We start from the raw sequence: 27,245 nt of genomic DNA, 5'->3' as shown, positions 1-27,245 counted from the left end.
TGCAGAGACAGAAGTCAATTCACAAGGTATATTAAATAATAAGTGCGATTTACTTGATACCGAAAGAGCTATTGAAATTAATGATACGGTTCAAGATATTAAATTTACTGAAGGTAGAAGCCGTACTCAAAATGATATGGAAGATGTAGTAGAAGATTCACAAGAATTATCTAATAAAAGTAAGTTATCAGAAATAAGGATTGCACTTAACAAAATTGAATATACAAAAACTATTTTACGGAATAAAAAGAATTCATTAGAAAGAGAAAGAGGAGTAAGAGAAAAGAAGAAAATGTACAAACAGAAATTATTTCAAAAAATATATCAGATGATAAATGTGATTTGCTTTAGAAAAAAAAAAAAAAATATTATCCACAAATTACATTAAGAATTTATCTATTTTAGTGAGGAGAAAGAGAAAGGATAGAGGAGTTGATCAATAGACTGTGGATTTTGAAGCGTTTATGAAAAACTTACAATTTTAATAAAATATTCAATGTAAAGTCTTTGTTATAATATTCAAATAATAGAAAAAAAAACTGAATTTGCATAATTACTCATGGCTTATTGATCAATTATGCGACTCGTTCAGAGGTAACTCGAGTTGTAAAGGCGACAATTTATTAAAAATGGTATATCTGACGTACGATGCATTTGTTCATGTTAAACTATTTAAATAAGTATAAAAATCACGCGAAAAAAAATCTACTGAGAATAATGTTGAACTAGTTAATAATAATAAATCATATAGTGAAACACAAACCTTAAATCAAGATTTTAAGTTCAAAAAAAAAAAAGAAAAAAAAGAAGAAAGAAGTTGATAAAATGACAGCAACATGTAGCAGCAGGCAAGAGAAAATAAGCCAAATTTCTAAAAGAAGAAACGATGCTCAAGAACTCGAAATTTCTCGAGTGGATATGCTAAACAACGAATTTAATGAACAGTTGAAAGAACGTGAAACAGCAATAGAAGACTTACATCAAATGTTAAAGCATCAATCGGAAATTCATAAAGTTACCTTAAATGAAGCAAGTTTGAAAATAGGAGAACTGCAGAGTGCAGTGTATCAATGTGCACTAAAAATGCAAGCAACGTGACGATTACTTTTAGAACACCACAAGCACCACGAAAACACAATCAAGACCAAACAAGATCAAGTTCAAAAGTGAAGTTACGTGAGCTTATTACTGCTAACGACCAAAAATTGAATTACGATCCCGAGCATCAACTCGCTGATCTTCAAGTAGAATGTTCCGACAAAGACAGGACGACACAAGAGTTCGAGAAGCACATAGAGGACATGAAGGAGGAAGTGCAAAAATTAGAATTGCAACTCGACGAGTTACAAAAAAAAAAAAATACACGCACGTAAAAAGAGTTCGATCTTTTGGAATACAAATTGAAGAACTAACAATAAAATTAGAAGAAATAACATAAGTCACAAATATGAAGTTGACTTGCTGGAACAAAAAAGAAAAGGCCAAACTTAATTCATGTGTTAGTAATTCAATGGAGGAACGTGAAGCTGGAGCTAAAGATGCAAAAGAGATAAAATGTAGTTCTTGAACCACAAGGACAAATAATCTGCCCTTCAATGTGAACTAGACAAACTAAAGGGTGAATATGAAAAAGTGGGTGATTTTGGATATAAATATGAAGAAGAAACTAATAAATTGAAACTGAATTTTGAAAAATAAGAAAAATGATCCTTGTCAATGAAAATAAATTTGAAATATTGCGTAGGGTAGAAATTGAAGGTAAAGTAAAAGATATGAACGAACAAAATAATTTTCTTAGAAAAGAACTGGAAAACGTCCAAAAACTTTCCAAAGATGTTAATAATCGCTTACTCGAGGCGAACCAAGAATTAAAAGATGCATATAGAAAACACACTCTTATTTGAAAATTGAAAAAAAGGAAAAAAAACATCAGGAAGAATTAGGTGATATAATAAAACTTCATGATGAAGAAAAATATAAACTGATACAGCATTGGTGTTCTGTAGAATGTCAAACTGCCATAAAGGGTTACATTGATGGAAAAGTGCAGTAAATATTTAAATAACAATCCATGACTTCTTAAGTAATTGTAACAATCTTGATGTTTTACTATGGAACAACTAGATGAAGTGCACAGTGACATTAATAAAGTAGAATCATCGATAAAAGTAGATGTATCTTCTTCATTAATATCAGAATCAACGACTGATATTATAAAGAATGTGCATGATATTCCAGAAAATCAAAAAAAAAAAAAAAATAAGTCACAGGAATGTACAGATAATACAATTCAAGATGGTTTAGTAGTAAATAAATGTGATGTAACAGATTTAAATAAAAACAAAAAAAAATTTTTAAAGTAAGGAAAGTAGTGAGATAGAGGCATAAAGAACGCTGCGATTAATGAAGTAGAACAAAAAATAATAAATAAGGACCCACAAATTGATGATCAATATAAAAAAAAAAAAAAGATGAGAAATTTCAAGAAGAGCAAGCAGAGAATACAACTGAGATTGGAGATCATTCAAGATATGCAGGTGACACATCTTTAGATAAAGAAAGTACGAACGATGTTGAAATATTTAATACAAATGAGGGTGAACAAAACATTGAGAAACACAACGTTTGTACAGTGTTAAATATAGATACAGTTAGTGTTACTAATGCTCAGTGTCAAGCATTAATTAAAACACTTGGTGAAACTTTTGATGATAAAGCCCACACATTGCATGTCACGGATACAGACACAGATTTGTCTAAACTAGTTGATAGTAGTTCAGAAGTAATGGTACTGACTGTAGAAACTACTATATATTAATGATATGAATGAAAGTACAGAAGAAAATATTGTTTTAACTGTACATGGAAAGGATGCTGTTGTAAATTCCAATGAAGAAAAAAAAATGTTTCTGCAGAACAAAAAGGAATGAAGAACGCTGAAATTGTAAAGGAAGAATTTAATTCGATAGGTTAAGCACGAGAAAGTGATGGAACAATTATAGAAGTAATTTCAACAGAAATTGTGGCTCGAGAAGTTTCAGAAAATTGTAGCCAGAAATACAATTATGACATATTAAATCATACAAAGACAAGAAACGATCCCATAACTCCTATTACCTCAGGAGTAATTAGTGATCTAGAAACTGCAGATGACATTGATATTAAAGAAAAGAATAACAAGAAACAACAAATGGAAATGGCAAGATTGATCTTTTGATAGTTCACATAAAATTAATGTAGAAAAGAAAATTATTCATAATAAAATTGTCGTACTTATACATGTTGCTAATACAGAAGGAAGGAATAAATCTATAAGTGAAGCAGATAAAGTGCGCATAACTAACAAAAGAAGTGTCATTCAGGATATCTTTGATGATTGGGGCATTGAAAATGCAGAAGATGACAGTCAGTCGGTATCCAAAGCTCCAGATACTGTGGAAATTGAATTGAAAAGTTTACTAAATGACACAAAAACACGAACTATAGAGGAAAGCACAGTTGTACTGGTTGAAGAAGAAATTACATGCATGGAAAAAGAACCAGTTGTAGATGCTGAAAAGGCTTTAGAAGTTGCTAAACAAAACAAAGAAATGCAAGTATCAAAGGAACAACTGGATAACAATCAAACTATAAAGAAACAACAAGATAGTATAAAACCATTACTCAAAGACCACTAACTCATTCTATATCACAGGCTGTTAGAAAGTCTACAAAAGATTCAACACGTGATACTGCGGCATTTCGTCAAACTTAGCAAATTATCCCTATTAATCGTAGTCGAAATTTAACCAGCCAACAACCTTCACAAGTTGAAATAGCAAAAGCATATACCACGACGAAGAAGAACAAGTACAAGTCGAGCCAGTCAGAGTCTAATTCCATCGCTCCATACTGAGGAAACACTAAGATTTTGGAGGACCAAAATCAATCTAAAGAGGGGGGTATGTGACATCAATCACATCTCAACCTACATCAGTGATAATACATCGACGGTCGACTCTCGAACACTTTTGGACACATCACCACCTTATCATCATAGAATACACCAAGACTGTGACGCACCTTAGTCCACATCAGAGATAGGATATGGACCCCCGACCTTTGGACACTTTTGGATACATCACCACCTTATCATCATAACATACACCAAGGCTGTGATGCACCAAAGTCCACATCAGAGATAGGATATGGACCCCCGACCTTCGGACACTTTTCTACATCATAACCTACACCTATCCCCTCAACATCCTAAAACCAAAACGTATATAAACCGAGACTTCACCCAGCTCGGGCAGTTGTTGTTCCTCTTCTAGTTGCTGTACTCATACAACCCCTATTCTCCGGTTCGGTGTTATTTTGTAAGTGTTTATAATAAAGTTTTATAAAGGAAAATAAGTAGTTGGGTTACGACTCAGCCTTCTTACTACCACCCAAGTACCAACTTTACGTGACAGGAGCCGCCTCGTACCTAAGACTGATAATATAGGACTTGGGTTAAGTAGTAGAAAGGTAGTCGCGATACACTGTGTGGTTTTTAATAGTTCTTACACACGGTGTGTACGCGAACCTTTCCCACCAAACTAGATTAAGAGTGGGGCCGCTCCACTGGGATACGTCGCAAGAGAGGGTAGGAGATCAGACCGGCCTTGGATACAGTGTCCGGCCGTGGGAGGGAGGAATCCGTCTTCAATGTCTCTGCCATGTACATAGCTTTGTTTCCCCCTCCTTCCATTGTGTCTAAGGCATGAGCCTGCTAGGTAAGCCTTACTGATGAGTCCACCAGCAGGCTCTGGACGAAACACACTTTTTTTCTTCTTTTTCTCCGTCTTCCTTCATATTCCCGTGATAATTGTAGCCTGCTGGCTGTAGGTGTCGCTTGCCGGGGTGTAGTACTGCTGTATTTCCTTCTTATTTAGATGTCGTGGAAGAAAAATCGGACTTTGGAAAAGTACGAGGCGCCGGGATTTGAACCCGGGATCCGAACGTTTGTACTCTATGGCGCTAACCACTGCGCTGCCGTCGTCCGACACTAGTTGGTTTCGAGTGGTGAGATTTGCGTTCTCCTGTGCCGCCACGAGAGGAAATCTCAGTGTGGGTGTGCTTTCTGAACGAAGAACGCGGATTCGTTGTTCACACTTTTCGTTAGGAAAGTGAGGGTGCCCATTGATTATAGCCAACGTTAATGAATGAAGATAGGAGGAGGAAGCCTCCTACCAACGTGGCTCGTGGGTGACATTGTTTATTGGAAAAATAACTACCCGCTTTCTCCGTTATTTGTAAGAGTGCGCAATAAACCTAAGCATTGTTCTAAGGACCATCCATAAACCGAAAACACTTACAGGGTTAGAGATTCCTTCAAGCTATTAAGATTACGTCAAAGGATTCAGTTTATAGGATATAGTATGTAGTAGATCAGTATATAGTATAAAGTTTCAGACGGCGCACGGACCATCGTACGCGCCGTAACAGAGAGAGTTATAAGAATATACATAAAATGTAATTAAACATCGCAAAAGTAACTTAATTAGAAATGACTAGAATGTATGATGTATAATATAATGAATTCAAATTGTCTAAAAAATATTACAAATTTATAGAGATTTTACTATAAAATGTTTTTAACAGAAGCTGATACAGTTATATAGCATTTTCAAGCATTTACGAACATTAATGTACGAATTTGAAATTAGCAATATTGAAGCGCGGTACTCGGAAAGACGAATGTACATGGATAATTGTATGCACTAATCAACGATACGGTTATAATTGCATGCTTGATAGAAAAATATCATCGTAAAATTGATATGATTTCATGGAAACGCGTCTAACTTGGTATCTCGAAAGTATCTTAAGCAAACTAATTAGCGTGCCTGTTATGTCTTTTAAAATGTAAATTAACATGTAACAAAGAAACCTTCATCAATTTGATTCGCTTCAAACTGCGCAAATAAGTAGTATAAATAATATTTGTGATAGATTTGGCATCAATTCCATGTTTCCTTTAATATTTGCCTTTAGAAAGTCCAATTCGTTTCACGATTATACAAATTACTAAAAAAATGTCTATATTAGTAATTTATTTATTTTGCATTAATCGTGACATGTTAGTTGCATTATGTTATATGTAAACTACCACAGAGGAAAAATGATAATCTTTCAGTTATTAGTTTTCTGATTTTAATGTCATTTTATGAGTACTTTAACACGAGGTACTTGTAAATGAAAACAACCAATTAGGTCTAAAAACATAAGCCTGTTACCAAGACTCTTATTAAATTGAACAAGCTTTTCAAAAATCGAACGTGTATATTAACGCGAACTTATTATTTGACTGATTTGACTGACATCCGAAATTGGTGAGATCATATGAAATTTTGCTTTTCGCGGTTCGGTGTATAAGAACGCGTCACCGATTGCTCAACTTTCGATATAAAAAGCGGATCAAGTCTACCGGATCATCCTACAGACACGCATTAATTCGTAAGAGTTAGTCATCATCTGGATAATAATTATCTGAAGAAACTTTCAACGTGAAAATATAAAATTTTCATTGATTACATATTGCGTTCGCCATAATTGAAAAAATGGTAAACCTTCGATCTCATCTTTCTAATACACATTTTCTTTATCTTGTGATAAATAAATTCTTGGAAATTTAGGAAAATTTTCAGTGATCATTTTAAGGAATTTGACAAATTTCCAACGAGACTATGTGACACCGTTAGGTAAAAGTGATTCAAATGTAGTAGCGATATTAAACGAGAAATCTATAAAGGTGTCATTAGAAATTCTAAGAATGTCTCTGCATCTTTCTCTTAGATATCACGCCAATAGTTTTCATTACCGTGATGTAATATTTATCATGCTTATTTTGTACGTAAAACGAATCGTTGGAATATTCCCGAAGCTAACGAAGCATTTCCCAAAAGTTAAACCGAAGAAATTAACGGGAATAGTTAAGTGAAATTTTTCCATTAACTTGCTGACCAACCGGCAAATAAAAAATCATAAAAATTGTTTCAATGTGTTGAGGTCACGCATAACTTCTTTTTTCATTGACGATTACCAAACAGGTAAAATTTCGAAATTGTACGAAGGCCACGTGACCAGATCGTATTGGAATTTGAAGTGCATGGAAAAAGACAACTCGAAGTACAAACCTTGAGCTGTACTACTCGAAGTACAAACGTGAACTAATGGATGCAGAAAAGCAATTAACGCCAAACATCTGAACAGCATCTTGGAGCCCGTCATTGTTCTGAAATAAAAGAAGTGACGAATTAAAAAGACGCAGGACTAATAATAATAAAGGAAACTTAGTTCGTATTATAAATTGAATTTACATCAGAAAAGAAGCACGATCAAGCGAAACAGATCGTAGAAATGACAAATATCATCGATATACGTTTCAGTGTAATTTCACTTTTGAAAATTATTTAGTTTAATACGATCGTATTCATCGCTCTGAAACTTTCATTGTGCTGCAATTTGTGCTGCGTCTTTTTAATTTCTCTATCTTTCTGTGTTTTCGGAAAAATTACTTGAAAGATTAAGAATTGCTTGCCTTATTTTATTTTCGATTAGTTAGGATTTGATTATTCCAGGTAAGGTTTATTATTTATAACAGGTTTTATCACTTGTTTATTATTTAGGAGTTTGTTATTTTAGGATTAGTACCTTTTAGGATTTCTTATCCTTCGAGTTTCTGTTTCAGATATCTAGGTCTATTTCAAGATGTTTTATTACATTAGGATTATTTATTCGATTAAGATAATTTAAGAGTTTCACAATGTACAAAGAAATAATCGCGTGAAATTTAGATTTATGCTTTAAACGTATTAAACACGCGGTAATTTCAATGCCTATAGCCTCGAACGTGTTCTGATTAGTTGTGTCATTGTCTGTGACATTGAAATCACAAAAATCCATTGCAAGTGTGCTGTCATGCAATGTGGATGTAATTGGGTTTTTTGGGTATTTCCTGTATCATCTGATTTGTACAGTACTATTTTAACGCAAGGACAGGAAACTTATTATATATTTCCCGTCCATTATTTGAATCGTTGTGAAGTGTAACGAATTATATTCGATTCGAGGAGATGTTAATGAATTACCCATTTCATATGTAATTACATGGAAATAAAAATCATTGCAAAAATAATTGATCTAATGACAACGGAATTTCCAATATTTTTTTGTTTCGTCACGTCTTTTTCATAATATATCTTTTATAGGTACGTGATTTATTAATCGTTCGAATGGAAATAATTATTCGTATAATATTCAAATGATTCTAGCCATAAAATAAATTAAAACGATACCTGTAATGCAATCTGCGTATGACGTCAACCTCGATCTATGCTTATACAAGAAATTTTATCAATCAATGACTAGATATACAATAATCAAATATTATAAAATTTCCTGAAAACCTTTAGGTGTTAATATTAAGGTGTTAATATCTTTAATATTTGCAAGTTATTGTTTAGCGCTAATTAGTTAGAATGTAACAAGTGGTGTACCAGAATTGAGATAATTAAGCCACACGAACAATCTTATTTAGATCTTTTTAATTTTTTAATTCTCTTTTGCTCTAATACTTCGTAAAATTAATCTTCATTAGCTACTACACTTCATAGAATAACAAGAGATAATTTTTCTTATATAACGTTTCATTCATAAAATCTATCATTAAAGTATATCTTCATAAAAATATCATTCCATACTAACGGTATATTTGGTGTCATACGAGATAACAGTTACCAGTGATGACATATGTAACTTTATAAAGATATCTCGTTTTATTATATATTAAAAGAATGTACTCATTGCTGCTATATTTCAGATGAAAAAAAGGAGGCAATGATTTTACAGTAAAATCGTTCGTTTACAACTGATTCATTTACATTTCATGATAATACTGTGCATTCTGAATATGCTATGATTTGGTTTAAAATAATATATAGTCCATTCTTGCATACTATTGCTCCAGCTTTACTTGTATTTTCGATATTGGTATAAATAGAAAGACAATTAATGTCGTTCGAGTCTATTTTCGGATCATTTATATTACGTTTAATCCATATAGTTATTATATGAGACATAGTATCGTAAAATTTGGAAGAATAAAACGTTCGTACAGGATGTACATTTTATAAGAACTCCAACAAATCTGCGTGTGCACCTAAAATACAAACTGATAGTGATTGTTCATAAGTTTATATACATTATCTAATGTCAATCGAAGGTATCAATTCTTTTTCTCCATAAGAGTACTTTTTCATTTATATGTGTTCAAAAATACACGTGTTCAACCGTGAAGCATATGTCACCTACAACGAAAAAGAGTTTTCCTATACTTAATATTTCCTTTATATACCTATGAAAGTCTATTCTTCGCGTAGTATGAAATTATGAATAAATCTGGAATATTGTTCAATCTGAAAAGAAAAATAACTTATTGACATCATTCATTGATACGAGATTCAGAATGTTTGTTTTGTCTTGCAGAGAAAGAAGGCAGCCCTTTCTTTTAATGTGAAATAGAAAGCGAAAATTTGAAAACAGATTTTTTGGAAATTTACTTGCAAATATTGTTTTCAATATCGTGATTTTCTTCCCAATGGTACTGTACTTTCAAATTTTCCAGTATCCCTCTAAAAACAAAAAGTCGAACCTCGTTATTATTAACGTAGGCATTACAAGGAAGAGAAGTATTAGAAAGCAGCTCCTTTTTATTATGGATTTCTTTATAATCATGTAAATGAGAAATTCCGGAAATTTTTTCCTCAAGAATTTAATTCTTGTGTTTTGATTGATAATTATTACACTGCATACTAACTTTTCGCATACTGTTCGCGTCTAACAATTTCCTAATAATAACTACTTCAAAATTACATATGTTCTTGCACGAATTCAAAAGTACGTATGATACAATTACAATTGATTCTAAAATAATAATTATTTAAAGATATTAAGATACTAATTAAACGTTTCACTATATTTCAAAATCTGGAACAACAAATTTTTATTTATAAAAAATGAAACTGTGTTTATATATTCTTTGTCATGATGCTATTTCTTATTACCATGTCGACATTTTTTAAAATTCATTTTGTTATCTCTACGCAATATGAAAATTCATATACTGCTTAATATTTTTTACATATTATCCATCCACCGCATGATATCTCCTGAAAAATCAAAATATTAATGTTATATTATTACAATGCTTCTTAAATTTCACTTTTTGACAAATTTGAAATCCAATATATTTTGCACAATTATTATTTATCAAAAAATTCTAAGTTAGTAACTTTCTTTTCAAATGGCAAATAACATATACTTTGACTTACCTGTAAGTTTTTGTTCCTAATCATCATTTCCTCTTATAGAACATCATTATTGTTCTTATAATTACTACCAGTGTCATAGATATTGTAGTGGCTACAACTGAATTAATAGAAAATGACAAATAACTGTGTATAACACTAACACATAACTGTGTATAACAATGACACATAACTTTTACTTACATATCAGTCGATAAGGGATTACTGTGATATCCTGTTGATGTTTCTTAAGGCACTTGATTAGGTGTGATACGGTATCATTCCTTATGGTATACTGTAGATAAGTATTTTAGAAAATAACAAGAATAAATCTAAATTATTCAGAGGTTCCAGTTTCGACTTAGACATAAATACAGGACCATTTGCAAAGAAGAAAGGGTGTGTTTCTACAGCCTCGTTATAGTAACCATGAATACCAATCTCTGAATTACTGGTTACTAAACATAAATATCCTATAAAATTTAATATATTTCTTTAATTTTTAATACATACATGAGTTAGTAGTTCTAAATTATGAATCATCCTACCTGTGATATTACACTTTTCCTTATAATATCATCACTCAAGTGAACAACATTAAGATCATGTAAACCATGTCATCCTATCTTACTGTGAAGATACTTAGTTATGTTATCTAACATTATAAAAATATCATCAAATTCAAGTCCTTTTATTCACATCACATGGCCACGACGATCTGGTTCTTCGTTATATAATGTTCTAAAATTTGTCGCACATATAGGATGTACAAACCGTGATATCAAGGTATCAGTTCTTCCTTCCCAAGGGACAGTTTCATTAAAATTCTGATAGAATTAAAAATTAATTATTAATATTCTAACAATCATATATGTTAAATACATTATAGCCAACGATATATACCTGAGCGAATGTAGGGGTGATTCCTTGATAATTATAAATGTCATCAGCCCACATCATTGTGCCACTTCTTTGTACTCCAGCCTCTAGATTAACAGCCTAAACAAACATACAAAATTTTACAGAAGCTGTACAAAATACAGTATATATGCGCAATATTGAAGCGTTCAAGGGGATATAAAGGTAATGTACATCACATACACGTGTACTCTCATGCAACAAAATACAATTAGATTTAATAGTATAAGCTCTTTTATTCATCATAATAGATTGGAAATTTAAGTGTCTTACGAGGGTGAGTAAAAAGTTACCCGCTCTGTCGGTGTAGAATTTATTTTAAGCAATTGTCAAAAAAGACATACATCATTTTTTGACATAATCACTCAATTTCTGTATACACTATGTCCATTTGCTGAAGGACCTTCGTATTTTCTCGTTAAAAAATGTTTTGGGCTGAGCTGCGAACCACGAATGTGTGACATCAATCACATCTCAACCTACATCAGTGATAATACATCGACGGTCGACTTTCGAACACTTTTGGACACATCATCACCTTATCATCATAGCATACACCAAGACTGTGACGCACCTTAGTCCACATCAGAGATAGGATTTGGACCCCCGACCTTTGGACACTTTTGGATACATCACCACCTTATCGTCATAGCATACACCAAGGCTGTGATGTACCAAAGTCCACATCAGAGATATGATATGGACCCCCGACCTTCGGACACTTTTCTACATCATAACCTACACCTAGCCCCTCAACATCCTAAAACCAAAACGTATATAAACCGAGACTTCACCCAGCTCGGGCAGTTCTTGTTCCTCTTCTAGTTGCTGTACTCATACAACCCCTATTCTCCGGTTCGGTGTTATTTTGTAAGTGTGAACATTTATAATAAAGTTTTATAAAGGAAAATAACTAGTTGGGTTACGACTCAGCCTTCTTACTACCACCCAAGTACCAACTTTACGTGACAAATGCATCGTCGTCTTCACCTTTTCATCAGCTTTTTCGGCATCCATCTCGCACAAACTTTTTAAAACCCAAATCTGTCGTGCACTATTGCATAAGCAGAGCCGTGGCTGATTTGCAAATGATTTGCCACATTATCCAGTGTCACTCGTCTATTCCATAGAGCATAAAGTTCATGAGCACGTTCAATGTTGTCATCGTGGATGTGGACGGGCATCCAGCTGTTTTTTCATAACATTTGTGCGATCTTCTTTGAACTTTTGTGCCCATTCAAACACACTTCGTGACAAAACACTTTCTCCATAATGTGCATTAAATCTTTGATAAATATAGGCATCAAACATAACCTCCGACCACAAGAAACGAATCACAGCATCCTGCACTGTTTTCCTGCAAATCACCATTGCAAAGCGCCATTACTCGCGCAACGGTCACAAACGAATTGACGTAACACAATGAAACCTACGCAGCAGCACTGAACAGATATTGACGTCATACGAAGAGTGCAGATGGATCAATACGGTCGACAGAAGTTTTAACTATCTGGAGTGCGGATAAATTTTTACCGAGAGTCGTATAGGAATCTATAATCTGTAAGTACACCTTTGGCTCAATGGAAATTTCTCTTACATATAGTCAAAAATGCAGAAACAGTGTATTGAATTGGAAAGTGATAAAAAATAAGTGAAGTTTCGAGGTTGCATGTGATTGCATGAGTACACAGGACGTTTTTAGCGAATAAAAAATAAGTTTGAAAGACACGAGACTTATCTTGTATTTTATGCACTCTCTGTGTCCGAATTTCCAGAAGCTCTCTATCTTATGAAGTGTTTTAGATTAGCCGGAAAATTTTGTATGTACATACAAGAAGTATACGATCTAAGTGGAATATTCCATTATTCTCTTGATACAACAGAAGCGAAATTTACAGAACTTCTCAGAAAGTTGATTTATTATTACCAAATTAATAGAATTAATATACGTTTATCATCTTTACATACCTAAGTCGTGGAGGTTTATCGTGCGTAGAAAATTAGTGTCGTTTCAAAGTTACATTTCGTACATTTTAAGCCTATAATTTGTAACGTATAAAACAATGTAAATTTGAGCTGTTTCTTATCTCCACAATAAGAAAATCCAACTTTACGTTTTTTACACAATGATATTTATGGAACAGTAATATCATATTATTGCATCGCTTGGAGAATGAAGTCAAGGTACGATGTGACCCTAGTGTAAACGCTGGGATAGCCAGCTGTGCCGCACTTATAAGCATAAGACACAATGCCTATTAAATACGAGGTTAATTCATGTTGTATCAGCAGTGGTCCGCCGCGGTCAGCCTGAAAGGATCGTTAAATTTTTAATCAAAGATACTGAAATATATCGATCGAATTGTATTGAAATTATACTTATATACAGTAATAATCTTCTATTGATTTGTGTATTGAAATACTCCAATTTATAATGTACATGTTATATGTATTTTGAGCAAAACTAAGATTAGAAGGAAATTAGATTAAATACCATAATGAGGTGTGAGAAGTGGGCAAAACTATTAAATTGTGTTTATTTATTATTTTTAATGTTTAAGACATCGATTTGATGTTAATTCGAATTGACGTGTCTTCAGATACCGTATAGTTTGTAGTAACTCTGTAACTTAATTACCGTACAAGAATCCTTTCCACCCTGAGCATGTTCGGCGCATATTATACCATCAGTGATATCAGGTGCATTAGGAAATTTGGAATAAGCTATTTTGCATTCGGCGTTCTTAATCACTGGCATTTGTACTTCCATTAATGCATTACGTTGTGACATCAATCACATCTCAACCTACATCAGTGATAATACATCGACGGTCGACTCTCGAACACTTTTGGACACATCACCACCTTATCATCATAGAATACACCAAGACTGTGACGCACCTTAGTCCACATCAGAGATAGGATATGGACCCCCGACCTTTGGACACTTTTGGATACATCACCACCTTATCATCATAACATACACCAAGGCTGTGATGCACCTCAGTCCACATCAGAGATAGGATATGGACTCCTGACCTTCGGACACTTCCTACATCATAACCTACACCTAGCCCCTCAACACCCTAAAACCAAAACGTATATAAACCGAGACTTCACCCAGCTCGGGCAGTTCTTGTTCTTCTTCTAGTTGCTGTACTCATACAACCCCTTTTCTCCAGGTCGGTATTATTTTGTAAGTGTGAACATTTATAATAAAGTTTTATAAAGGAAAATAAGTAGTTGGGTTACGACTCAGCCTTCTTACTACCACACAAGTACCGACTTTACGTGACATTTTGGCGATCCGTGCCAGGATCTATTCACTTCAGTGAAAACGAAATTACGATTTCGGCGTACGCGCATCATTGAAGATCGAAGGATCAACGGACCCAGTGCGAATCTTTGCTACTACGAAGCCCTGCAGCAACTTTCAACGTTCCATTACGGTGAAACTAGACGAGAGGACTACGGTGAGCGCAGAGCAAGCCTACAAATAAGATTCGGAATCTAGAACCAACCAGAGAGGAAACATCCCTGAGACTCCTCAACGGTCATAGCTACTACGGTAAGCTGAAAAATCTGGACTCATTTTCACGATACCGTGTGAGAAAACCCAGTTTCTCAAGCGCTTCGAGTCCAAATAGCAACAGTAGCTCAGACTCAATAAGCATCATGCCCACATCACGAAAAGACAAAGTCGAAACTATTGAAACCGTTTCTACAAACGGAGGTACGGACAATTCGATTCGTGCCATACTCGACGTAATTCAAAAACAAATGGAAATTCTTGCGCAACGTGTAGAAGAGACACAACGGACGGCCGACAGTGAAAATAAGAAGCGTGCAGCGGAAATAGAACTATTAGGCAAACATATCTCTAAAATAAAAATAGGACGCGACGCTACTACAGAACTAGGCTCCCTTATTACTATGGACGAATCTGTTGCCGCGAGAGATAGAACTTCCCCGCCATGCGTTCCAATTCGAACAGAAGAAGACAACCATCCCTCTTACGAAGACCGTCCACCGCAATTCGCCTCTCCGAGCTTACGGGCCGAAGACGCGATAGTATGTATTCCGCAATTAAACGGCGAAGACAATATCGGAGTAGAAGAATTCATACGCGAAGTACGCGAATTACGAGCCATGTGTAGCGAACCCACGCTACTATTAAAAATGATCAAAATCGGGAAAATCACGGGTAAAGCCGCAATGGCCATCTGCAATATACCAATATACGAATACGGACACCTGTACGATGCCCTAAGACGAAACGTAGCCACCCAAGACTCTGTTAGAGAACATCAAGACCAGCTACGCGAAACGAGACAGCGTCACGACGAAAGTGTGCAAAGTTATATCATCAGGTTCCGCAGAGCGCTCAATAAGTTACAATACAGTATAACGAACGAATACTGTGACGAAATTACTAGACGAGCTATGAACGACAGGATTTTAAAAGATTCCGTGACCGATTTTATCCGAGGCCTGAAAGGCGAAATAGGACAATTACTACTCGCCAATCCACCATACAACATCCTTGAAGCCGAAAAGAAAGCCACCGACATCGAGCGATTCTTCAGGGAAGATCGAAATCGACGACTAAAACCAATAGAACGATTACGACTTCCTGAGCAGCAACGACTAACAACCAATAATCCTAATCCGATCACTAAAAAACCAACTCCAACACCCAATCCAATGCCAAGAAGCTTCCGACAAACCGAACAAATATCACCTGCCCAAAGGACACAATTAAAATGCTTCAAATGCAACCAAATCGGACATGTCTCCAGTCAATGTAAAAATTTTCGAATACCCAGCCAATTTCCGAGACCACCAGCAGTCCACAATCTCGAGACACACAAGGAAGAAATAGAGGAACCAATAGACCAGACCTACGAATTAACGCCACAACAGGAAGACTACCCACAGTACTTTTACGATCCGACGGACAGCGACATAAATTCCTCATTGACAGCGGAGCAGGAATTAATATACTCAAGCGAAGATGCGTATTACGACCAAGAATAACAAAAGAACGGAAATTCTCGATGGGACACTCTAAATTTAAAACCAACGAACACGCCTTGATAAAACTATTTGGCAAAACTCTAGAATTTTTTGTGGTAAAAGACAACTTTCCAATTATAGAAGACGGCATATTCGGTTTGCCAGCCCTATCTAAATTCAAATTTGAACTTTCGAATCAACAATTAAAACTCGACAATAATATACTTTTATTGCAACAGGAAAACGACGTACCTCCAAAACAAGCAGTGTCAAAAACAGTCTACCTGGAAGGAAAACCGACAACGATATGCTTTATCAATGGTGGTGAGTGCCCAGCCAAAATGACTAATTTTATCGAACATTCAAATACGTATGATCAAGTCTCCACGTTTAAAGATTTAGTTAGACTTTCGCATATAGAGAAAACCCTCCGTGAACCAATCGAAAAGATATTGCTGTTCTACCTCGACGTATTCAATCTAGAGACCGACTTATTACCATGCACTAATCTTGCTAAACACACAATAACGTTAAAAGAAAATAAAATCATTAACACAAAATCTTACCGACCGCCTGAATGCCATAAAGAAGAAATCAAACGACAAATGGACGAAATGCTACAAAAGAACATTATAGAACCATCTGATTCTCCTTACAATTCACCAGTCTGGGTAGTACCAAAAAAGGCAGACGCCTCAGGGAAACAGAAATGGCGAATTGTAATAGACTTCAGAAAAATAAACGAACTAACTGACCAGGACGCATATCCATTACCTGACATAGACGACATACTATCCCAACTAGGCAACGCAAAATTCCTCTCAGCCCTCGATTTATCCTCCGGATTCCACCAAATCCCAGTGGATATAGACTCTAAAAAGTACACAGCATTCTCCACACCACAAGGACACTATCATTACAATAGGATGCCATTCGGTTTAAAGAATGCACCTGCAACATTTCAACGCATGATGGATACCGCGCTAAGAGGACTCATAAATAAACATTGCTTCGTATATTTAGACGACATTATAATATTCGGACAGTCGATTGAAGAGCACAATAGCAACCTCGCGATAGTATTGCAACGCCTACGCGAACTCGGACTCAAAATACAGCCGGACAAATGCGAATTTCTCAAACCAGAATTAGAATATCTTGGACATATAGTAACCGCCGAAGGTGTAAAGCCAAATCCCAAAAAATTAGAAGCCGTTAGCAATTTCAAACAGCCACGTAATCCCACAGACATCAAATCGTTCTTAGGACTAGCAGGTTATTACCGTAAGTTCATCAGAAACTTTTCTAAGATCGCGAAACCATTGACCGAACTTACAAAAAAGGAGACACCATTTCATTGGACAGATAAAACCCAGGAAGCATTCCAGACATTAAAAGACAAACTCTGTTCATCACCCGTACTAAAATTCCCAGACTTTGCGAAACCATTCACATTAACGACTGACGCCAGTAACGAAGGTATAGGTGCAATCTTATCACAGGACGGACATCCATGTTGTTATATCTCGCGAACTCTAAACCCACCGGAACGAAATTATTCCACTACAGAAAAAGAACTTTTAGCAATAGTATGGGCCGTGAAACGCCTCCGACAATATCTGTTAGGACGGAAATTCCTCATCCGAACCGATCACCAAGCACTAAAATGGTTACAGAATTGCAAAGACCCCTCATCACGCTTGATGAGATGGCGATTAAAACTAGAAGAATACGAATACGACATAGAATACACGAAAGGAAAAGATAATACTGCAGCCGACGCACTATCTAGAATACATGTTCTGACCAGACGACGCGAAAATTTGAACATAGAACTCAATAAAAAATACCACGATTGGGAAAAATCTACCGACGCGTTACCCAAAATTCTCAAAATGACTCCGAACCGTAAATCTTTCTATCAATTATCCAAAACAGAGCTAGGAAATTACGACAGAATCGAATGGTTAACTAAATTAAACGAAATTATTCATATAAACGAAAAGATAGGTATAGGCGACGACAGTTTCACAGAGACCGAAAAGAACGCGATCAAACAAATTTTACTATTCCTGAACGACACCGTAAAAGAATTAAATTTTGCATGGGAACCAATTCAAACATATAGCGACGAAGAAATAGACGAATTATTGAAAGAAAATCACGATTTAGTAGGACACCCCGGTATACAAAAGACATACGACCGCATTCGTGAACGGCACAGAGTACCAGATTTGATAAAACGTATACAACAACATATAGAATCATGCGACACCTGCCAAACATCTAAAACTACACGTATCAGACCGCGCGAAGAACCTTGTATCACCGACACACCCCTCGAACCAAACGATAAAATTGCTATGGACTTATTAGGCCCACTGAAAAAGACGAAAAAAGGCAATCAGTACATTCTATCCATACATGACGAATTGACAAAATACTTAATACTCGTACCACTAAAAACTCAGCAAACGGAAACAATTTGGAACGCACTCTTGAATCATTACATTTACATCTTTTCCGCTCCAAAAAAGATATTAACTGACCGCGGACAGAATTTTATATCTAGTTTAATGCAACAGTACGAAGACGCGTTCAAAATCAAACATATCAAAACGACATCCTTCCACCCACAAAGTAACGGATCGTTAGAACGGACACACGCAGTAATAACAGACATGTTAAAATCGATACAGCGAAATTCGGATGAAGAATGGGACGATCAACTTAACTTTGTATGCCTTGCATATAACACAATGATACACGACTCTACTGGTTACACGCCATTCGAACTCACATTCGGACACCAAGCCAATCTTCCCTCCACAATATCCAAGAATCCCCAACGCACATACGCAGACGAAGTCACGTTCCGCAAAAAGGAATGGGACTCTAGATTCCGACACGCTCGCGAAACATTGATCAAAAGTAAACAGCGATATCAGCGCGATCAAAAACGTAAAATTATAAAACCTCAATCAGTTTTCAAAGAAGGAGACTCCGTTTTAATACATAACGATCATAAAAAGCATAAACTTGATGTGGAATGGTTAGGACCGTACACGATTGATAAAGTATGTACTCCGTACTATCTGATTCAAGACAAAAAGATACACGGTAATCGTTTAAAACCTTACTTTCCAGGTCGACGCTCTTCTTTGCCGGAATAGTATCCGCGCAAATAAATATTACACCATTAGAAGGAAACTCTGTATTCGTAGAAAACATAGGAAAAGGATATTTATACAGCGACTCTGCCAATGTAATAGTAGGATTAGACACTAGCGACATATACGAACAGATAAGCGCAATAGAATCATATAAATTAACAATAGACTCACGTGCAATCAGCAAACAATACGTCGAAGAGTTAGGCGGATTACAAAATCGCATCAATAACCTAAAACAACTCGCAAAACACTTGAAAGCGTTAACACATACCCGGAGCACACGAGGTTTGCTTAACATCATAGGTTCCGTATCGAAAAGTCTGTTCGGGACTCTCGACGATGATGATCTTACGCTCATAAACAAAAATATGGACAAACTATTCGATGATAATAATAAAATCAAGACCATAATAGCTAATTAAACAGCACTTATTAGAAAAATTGTAAACTCAGAAAACCTAAACCACTTAGAGAGATCATATAGTGATATATTAAAATTACAACAGCAGGCAAATATCGATAGATCTATGCTTAAGATGATCATGAAAGTCCACACCGCGGTGCAAGCTTTACACTTCCAATTAGATGCAATACTTAACGTCATGATATTAGGCAAACAAGGAATAATTAGTCCACAAATACTTGACCCCAATGAATTCATAGAAAATTACGCCAAGGCAATAGGTAGCCAGATGTACAATACCGCGATTTCTGCCAAAACCGAACATTTTCAATTCATACTCGACATCAGTGATCTTAAAATCTTCACAATAGATGACAAAATATTTTTCAAAATCATAGTACCTTTAGTCTCTAACACAGAATGGAACATATTACAAGTATATCCTATCCCGAGTAAAAGAAATGGAGTATTTTTGGCTCCAGTAGTCGAACATCAGATATATTTAACTTCAGGTCTTTCATTTATAAACGCTGATATCGAGTATTTCAACAAACTTTGTAAGAATCGAGCCGGAACCACTATATGCAAACAAACACTACCAATCCATGACAGAAATTCAAGAACCGATTGTCGCAGCGAAATAATAAATTTCAAACCACACATTGAACATTGTCAAATAACTGTACTTAAGATTGAAGACATTAGCTTTATACCGCTCAAAACTAGCAACTGTTACATTGCGATACCAGCAAATCCGATAGAAATAGACACAATTTGCCAAACGAAACATACCTTACAAAAACTTGACAAGCCTTCCATCATAAGAGCTAACACTTCTTGCGATATATTGTACAAAGACGAACACATGCGTATAGGCGAAACAAAAAACGAAGTCATATACGAAATCAAAACAAAAACTATAGCGCTCAAAACAAACGATAGTTTCACTCATCTATTAGATAAACTCGAGCGAGCACCGAAAATAATAGATAATCTACAAGGCTATAAAACAACGATCGATAAAATAGGCGACGAGATAGAAACACTTAATTTCGAACACAGAATTAAAAATATACAGTATTGGGGACTAACCACGCTCCAGATATTAGGGTACATAGCATTAGGCATACTAGGTATATATGGATTAAACAAAATAGGGGTATTCAAATGCATCAGGAAATGTATACCGAACAAACTATGTATCAATTTATTTTGCTGCCGAAATGAAACTGTAATCAACAGCCACAATGCGACAGCCCCACCAGTACCACTCACCCTGGGCTCAACACCCAACATCTATATTCCAACCAACACATACCACTCAGATGAAGAGGAGGAATCAGCTGTAATTTTCAAGCCACGTCAAGTCCGATTCCACAAAAGTCTTCTGAAGAAAACTTGAGGGATCAAGTTCAATCTAAAGAGGGGGGTATGTGACATCAATCACATCTCAACCTACATCAGTGATAATACATCGACGGTCGACTCTCGAACACTTTTGGACACATCACCACCTTATCATCATAGCATACACCAAGACTGTGACGCACCTTAGTCCACATCAGAGATAGGATATGGACCCCCGACCTTTGGACACTTTTGGATACATCACCACCTTATCATCATAACATACACCAAGGCTGTGATGCACTTCAGTCCACATCAGAGATAGGATATGGACTCCTGACCTGCGGACACTTTCTACATCATAACCTACACCTAGCCCCTCAACATCCTAAAACCAAAACGTATATAAACCGAGACTTCACCCAGCTCGGGCAGTTCTTGTTCTTCTTCTAGTTGCTGTACTCATACAACCCCTTTTCTCCAGGTCGGTATTATTTTGTAAGTGTGAACATTTATAATAAAGTTTTATAAAGGAAAATAAGTAGTTGGGTTACGACTCAGCCTTCTTACTACCACACAAGTACCGACTTTACGTGACAACGTCGTGGTCGTCCTACGAAGAAAATAAGAAAGATATTTAAGACTGGAACTGTTTAATTTTATTATAAAATTGATATCACTTACTATATCTTAATGCTCCCCATCCAGCAACAAGGGGGTTATAGCCGACGAAGTTGCTCTTTCGTAGGGGCTCTTTCGTACAAATGGGATATACGTACTCTGAAAAATAAAAAAATAAATGAAAATGCAGGAAACGAATGACCAAAAGTATGAGAAAGACTTGTACACGCTTTATGACACAATATATGTGTACAGTAAGAAATTTCAGGATATGATACTTCAGTAATACTCAATAGCATATATATATATGTCGGAGATGAAAGAACAGCGGAGCCTTTGGAATTTTGGATAATCCCGCAACATTGTAACCTAGAGTCTACTATAGCTGTAATTGAACAATTGTAGTTATTCAACCCGATTGTAATTGTTCGAGAGTCGTGATAATGAGCTTGGGCTCGAGGCGACAGTCAGTCGCCGAACGTAGCCGCGGTCACGGGATGAACGTTTTGCCTAACAAGGTATGGAGTAATTCTATAGCTCTCCTTAAAAGAAATATTCGGGGCGACACGAGACAATAAACATTCCAACGGTTTCTGTCCCGTGGCTCGCCACGTGCAGACCCTATTCTTCGAGTAAGATGATTGCCAGATGTCGATGCGTCTCCGCAGGACATGTTCGGCTAGCCCGAGAGCCCGTTATAAATCTTAAGGTTTAGTTAACTAAAGTCCTTCAAACAGACAAACAGTCTTTGTCCCAACTACGGGAAGATAGGGGAGACATATTTTTCAACTAGTGGCGTCTCCCACTAGCAACTTTCCCTCGAGGGCGGCTAACATCCTTTTCTAACCACCGATATGGAGATTGACCAATTAGCAGCAACGCCAATTTCCCTTACTTTCTGAACGAAGGCTTTTCTCGACGAATCCGATGATCTCGTGTCCTTAGACACACCCCATTATAGTTTTCCTCTGTGGCATCATCGGGACAGGAAAGGCATTCTCGTTCGCGATCTCAATGATGAGAGGAGTAACCCTTTACGACCAGTGAATATCACGCATCCGACTTAGATTTTGTGAGTACGTTCATCTATCATCCCGTCGACCGCGGATTCGTTATTGAACCTAGGATCATTGTCATTAGTTTCTCGAGTACCTAACTACCACGGTTACTTGTCCGGCTCTATAATAATCGTATTTGCACTAGCCGATGTCTCCTCTATTGCACAACGACAACGTGTAACCCAAACGAAGATTCGTTTCACGCCCCTAACCCTAATTCTAATGTGCGCTCCGACATATATATATATTTGAGGACTTACTCGAAAATGGCACCTCCTCCACCAATCTAAGAATGGCAATATTATGATTGTGTATGTTTTCTATTCCATCCATATGTGCACAATGTGCTGCGGTCAAAACATGCCTAGCCGATATCAGGGAACCTCCGCACTTCCATCGTGGTTTGTCTGGGTTTCGGGGATTACGAAAACCTAATGCAGCGATCCATGGCCAAGCGCCTAAAATGCAATAGTCATAGTTGTGAATATACATAATTTTTTCTCACATAACGAGTAACAACGATTATTACCTATTCGATATTCGATCATACAGCAGACGATAAGTACATACGTACAAATACTCTGAAATAGAGATTTGATAAAGACAGAAATTAAATTTTTATTCCAGTGGAATACAAATTATTAAATAATTCTATATAATTTCTATTTGAACTATACTGAACTATAAAGTTCAAAGGTGTAATTTCTGCCCTAACAGTTTTTGATCTCTATCCATATTATTACTCCTATATCAATTTTTTATTTCAAGCAAAAAGATACTCTTCCTAACATGAAGTAAAAGAAAGAAATAATTCAAGTTAATAAGTAAAGTTACTACCGATAAAATCATAGCATTATTATTTAGTCTAATTGAAATGTACATTGATGTGCTGTTTAATGCCTTTAAAGTTCATTCTTTGCAGTAAATGACTTATTATTAATCGGAAAGAAATACATAAAACGTACCAAGTTCAGCTGGTTTACCATCGACCAGCCTGGTATGAGAGACGTTGCTAAAACCACAGTATGGTGGTCGCCAAGCGTTATACTTATACACAGTTTTTATTAAAATTTCTCTCTTCTCTTTGTTTGGATCGTCCGGACAGCAAACGATCGTAACATTGCCCTGGTATCTGCACACTGATCGTCTATAAAAATCGGTGGCTGTACGGTACTGTATCTGCCATATTTCTTGCAGAGGTTTACATTTTCTGTAGTCAAGGCACCTGCCTTCTTGATTCTCCGGTGTGGTACATTCTGGATCAAAAAATTTTCAAACATTTATACAGTTCAAAGATGCGTAAGAAAGCGACACCGATTACTCAACTTTCGAAGTAAAAAGCCGATCAAGTCCATCGGATTGCCCTACAGACACGTATTAATCCGTAAGAGTTAGTCATCATGTTGATAATAATTATCTAAAGAAACTCACGTGAAAATATAAAATTTTAATTGTTATATTAATAATTTAATTATAATTTAATAATAATAATTTAATTTAAAATGAGTGAGGGTTAGGAGATCATTTGGATCGGTGGAGATAGAAGTTAGCGGGCGGGAATTGAGGACTGCTTCTATTTCTATGATAAGAGTATTACGGTGTTAAGCTCATATGTTTCTGTTTCTCCACTCGCGCTGCGCCATAATATCCTTTGATATTTCCGATTCTCTGGTCGTACGAGGAATTGCCGATACATTTTCTCGATGTCGCCAGTGAGTACGTACTGATGAGCGCGGAATCTAATTAATATACAAAATAAATTGTGAATTGATTCGAGAATATAGGATTTCCCCATTTTCATGATTATCGTGATTTTTGTATAAATATATTTTTTAAGATACTAATAATTAGGTACTTATAAATTAGTATTATCAATTATTTTGCATTTATAATTCCGCCTCTAGTATAAGTGTTAATTGAAAACTAACTTTATGTTTCAAAAAGTACTAGCAAAGTCGTTGAGTAACAAGCCACTGATGCTAACACAAATAGCATTGTCGTAATTAAATATTTCTAAATATTCATTTTTCATTTTGAACCTGTAGAAACAATTTATTATATATACTATTAGCTAAGTAATTGCATATTTAATTAAGTCGAAATATAAAACTTAGTTATTTTAATAATTTAAAAAATAAAAAACTGACAAACATTTCAATTTGATTTATGGTTGGAACAAAAGACAGTTATTTTTCATTAATTGAAATATTGCAATGCAGAGTACTTTCCAAAATACGCCGAGAGTATTCCTGATGGTGAAACGAGCGTTGCTTCATCGAACGCAGCTAAAGAAAACATCTATGTAGTTGGTGGTACGATGCCTGAAATAGAGGGCGATAAATTGTACAATACCTGTACTATACCTGTACTTTGATAGCAAGACACCGAAAGGTAAGTAATATATTCCTTTATGGCTTTGAATTTGAAAATATTGGGGTGAAGAAAGTGACTCTATCTAGGAATAATTTAGGAATATACATATGCACATACGTATACTATAACCAATTCTATAATTTACGGTTTATAAAATACGTTATGATACGGGAAACGCCCATTTTTGTTGTAATGTGTAATATAAATTTTTCACATACGAAAATACTTATTTTTTCTCCTTTTTAAACATTATTAAATGATAAGATTTTTTAATAAAAGAAAGTGATAAAAACGCTGTCAGTTATTAAATAAAAAATAATTAAAGTTTAGGAGTTGGTAACTTTGATATTAAATTACAAAAGTTGCAGCAATAGAATTAGCGACTACATTTTTATGTTATTAGGTACATCTATTCGACATCGACATTCCTAATAAGATTACTTTTCGAGAGAGTGATTCACTCAGTCCTGGTAACTCCCTAACGACGTTCGATGTGAAGGGCTGCAAAATAGGTATTGGCATTTGCTATGATATTAGATTCGAGGAAATGGCACGCATTTATCGGAACAAAGGTACAGTAACTTAATCGATCAATACTTAACTAGCAAAAAATTAAATATCTTTCTTAAATATATTCTATATAAAATTAATATAATCTGTAACTCTGTATGAAAAGAAGCTTAATTTAAAAAACCAGTATATTTGCTGAAAATGAAACAAATAAAAGAATTAAAAGCACAATAAGAGGACTGTCCTCGCATATTCAGAAATGATGGAATGTGAACCGTGCAACTACGAAGTTAATTGGTATTCGGTGGCTTCATATTTCCTGCTTCTCTGGGTTAAGTTGCCAAATGCTGATATATCCAGCGGCATTCAATATGACCACTGGACCACTGCACTGGTCATTACTTCAGCGTTTCAGAGCGAATGATAATCAATTATACGTTGCCTGCATATCACCGGCTCGTGTTCCTTAAGCAAGTTACGTCGCATGGGGACATACACAGTTGACCAATCCCTGGGGAAAGATTCTTTACGATTTGGAAACTCAAGAGAATATGGCAGTCACCGATATCGGTAATTTACAGCTTAAAATTAAAAGCGAGAGATCCATGATGTAATTAATTTTTAGTCTCGTTAATTTATCGATTTAGCCATCTTCCTCTGTATTTGTTGAATTTATTAGTAAGCATTACTTATTACTTCGTATGTTTCTTTTTTCTATCAGATGTAAAAGTTGTTGAGGAAGTAAGGGCTCAGATACCTACATTTTCTCAGAGACGTACAGATTTGTACGACACTGTCTGTAAGAAGGAATAACTCTACACTAAAACAGAAAATGTTTTTTTATAATATTTCTACTACCATATCCTTTTTTTGTGAATTATTACTAATTTCTTATCATTTGTACTAAATGAATGACTCAATTAAGAAAACCAAAACGTTATAAATAATAATCTGTATATCTTGTGTATCAACATGTAATTGGATATTATAATAATATAGGAGAATAATAATATAGAAAAAAATACATGCTTTTAAACACCTTTAATATCGATCACATAAATTGTTATAATTCACAATGATTACGCATACACAAAAGACCCCTTGATAGTAAAATTTACGATCAAAAGGCACTTACGTATCGTTTAACAACATTTAATTTATAACACCTTTTAAACATTTAGACAGATTAACACATAACACTTCTTATATATAAACATCAATTTGAAGTTATCAGCTTGGAGAAATTGGTCGATTAATACCTGTAGATTGTCTGTCTCGATGAAAGACTTAAAGAGAGCAAAAACATGATAATGCCGCTAATATAATATTCCTTCTTTCTTGTATCTGTCTGCCTCTCAGGTCGTTTTACTAATTACAATAAGTAATTTCGACTTCTTTGCGCTCTCTTTTAACGCATTCGAGACCGAAAGAAATTCATATCAGTCAGTAGGCAAGGGTATAATATACATATTTTATATATAACTTATGTAGTAAT

The 27,245-nt window shown here is 35.3% G+C and overlaps 1 protein-coding gene and 2 long non-coding RNA genes across 4 annotated transcripts; 1 reads left to right on the top strand and 2 right to left on the bottom strand.

The window, feature by feature from the left end:
- Positions 1-9,037: 9,037 nt before the first annotated feature.
- On the bottom strand, positions 9,038-11,703 carry LOC143302845 (uncharacterized). 2 transcript variants are annotated; one of them, XR_013058656.1, is made up of 7 exons: positions 11,543-11,703; positions 11,235-11,330; positions 10,880-11,158; positions 10,536-10,804; positions 10,356-10,452; positions 10,089-10,193; positions 9,038-10,011 (listed from the first exon to the last, which is right to left on the bottom strand). It is a non-coding gene; the product is annotated as an uncharacterized LOC143302845 (long non-coding RNA). The 2 variants fall into 2 exon arrangements; XR_013058655.1 differs by having other exon boundaries at positions 9,038-10,193.
- Positions 11,704-12,671: 968 nt separating this feature from the next.
- Positions 12,672-26,746, top strand: LOC143302823 (uncharacterized). Its single transcript, XR_013058633.1, has 4 exons — positions 12,672-12,809; positions 25,087-25,258; positions 25,644-26,320; positions 26,472-26,746. It is a non-coding gene; the product is annotated as an uncharacterized LOC143302823 (long non-coding RNA).
- Positions 13,350-14,030, bottom strand: LOC143302878 (venom serine protease Bi-VSP-like). Its single transcript, XM_076619580.1, has 2 exons — positions 13,888-14,030; positions 13,350-13,559 (listed from the first exon to the last, which is right to left on the bottom strand). The coding sequence occupies exons 1-2, from the start codon at positions 14,017-14,019 to the stop codon at positions 13,404-13,406; spliced, it is 288 nt and encodes a 95-aa protein (XP_076475695.1). The 5' UTR covers positions 14,020-14,030; the 3' UTR covers positions 13,350-13,403.
- Positions 26,747-27,245: the final 499 nt, after the last annotated feature.

Source organism: Bombus vancouverensis, chromosome 6 (assembly GCF_051014615.1).
Source record: "Bombus vancouverensis nearcticus chromosome 6, iyBomVanc1_principal, whole genome shotgun sequence".
In the NCBI taxonomy this organism is placed as follows: Eukaryota; Metazoa; Arthropoda; class Insecta; order Hymenoptera; family Apidae; genus Bombus; species Bombus vancouverensis.
This window is presented reverse-complemented; position numbering and strand designations above follow the sequence as displayed.

Bases quoted from the DNA above. Each gene is read 5' to 3' on its own strand.
- LOC143302878 (XM_076619580.1), bottom strand. From the start codon at position 14,019: ATGGAAGTACAAATGCCAGTGATTAAGAACGCCGAATGCAAAATAGCT. The intron at 13,560-13,887 runs GTAATTAAGTTA...CGATCCTTTCAG, and splicing joins GTGGAAAGGATTCTTGTACG to GCTGACCGCGGCGGACCACT.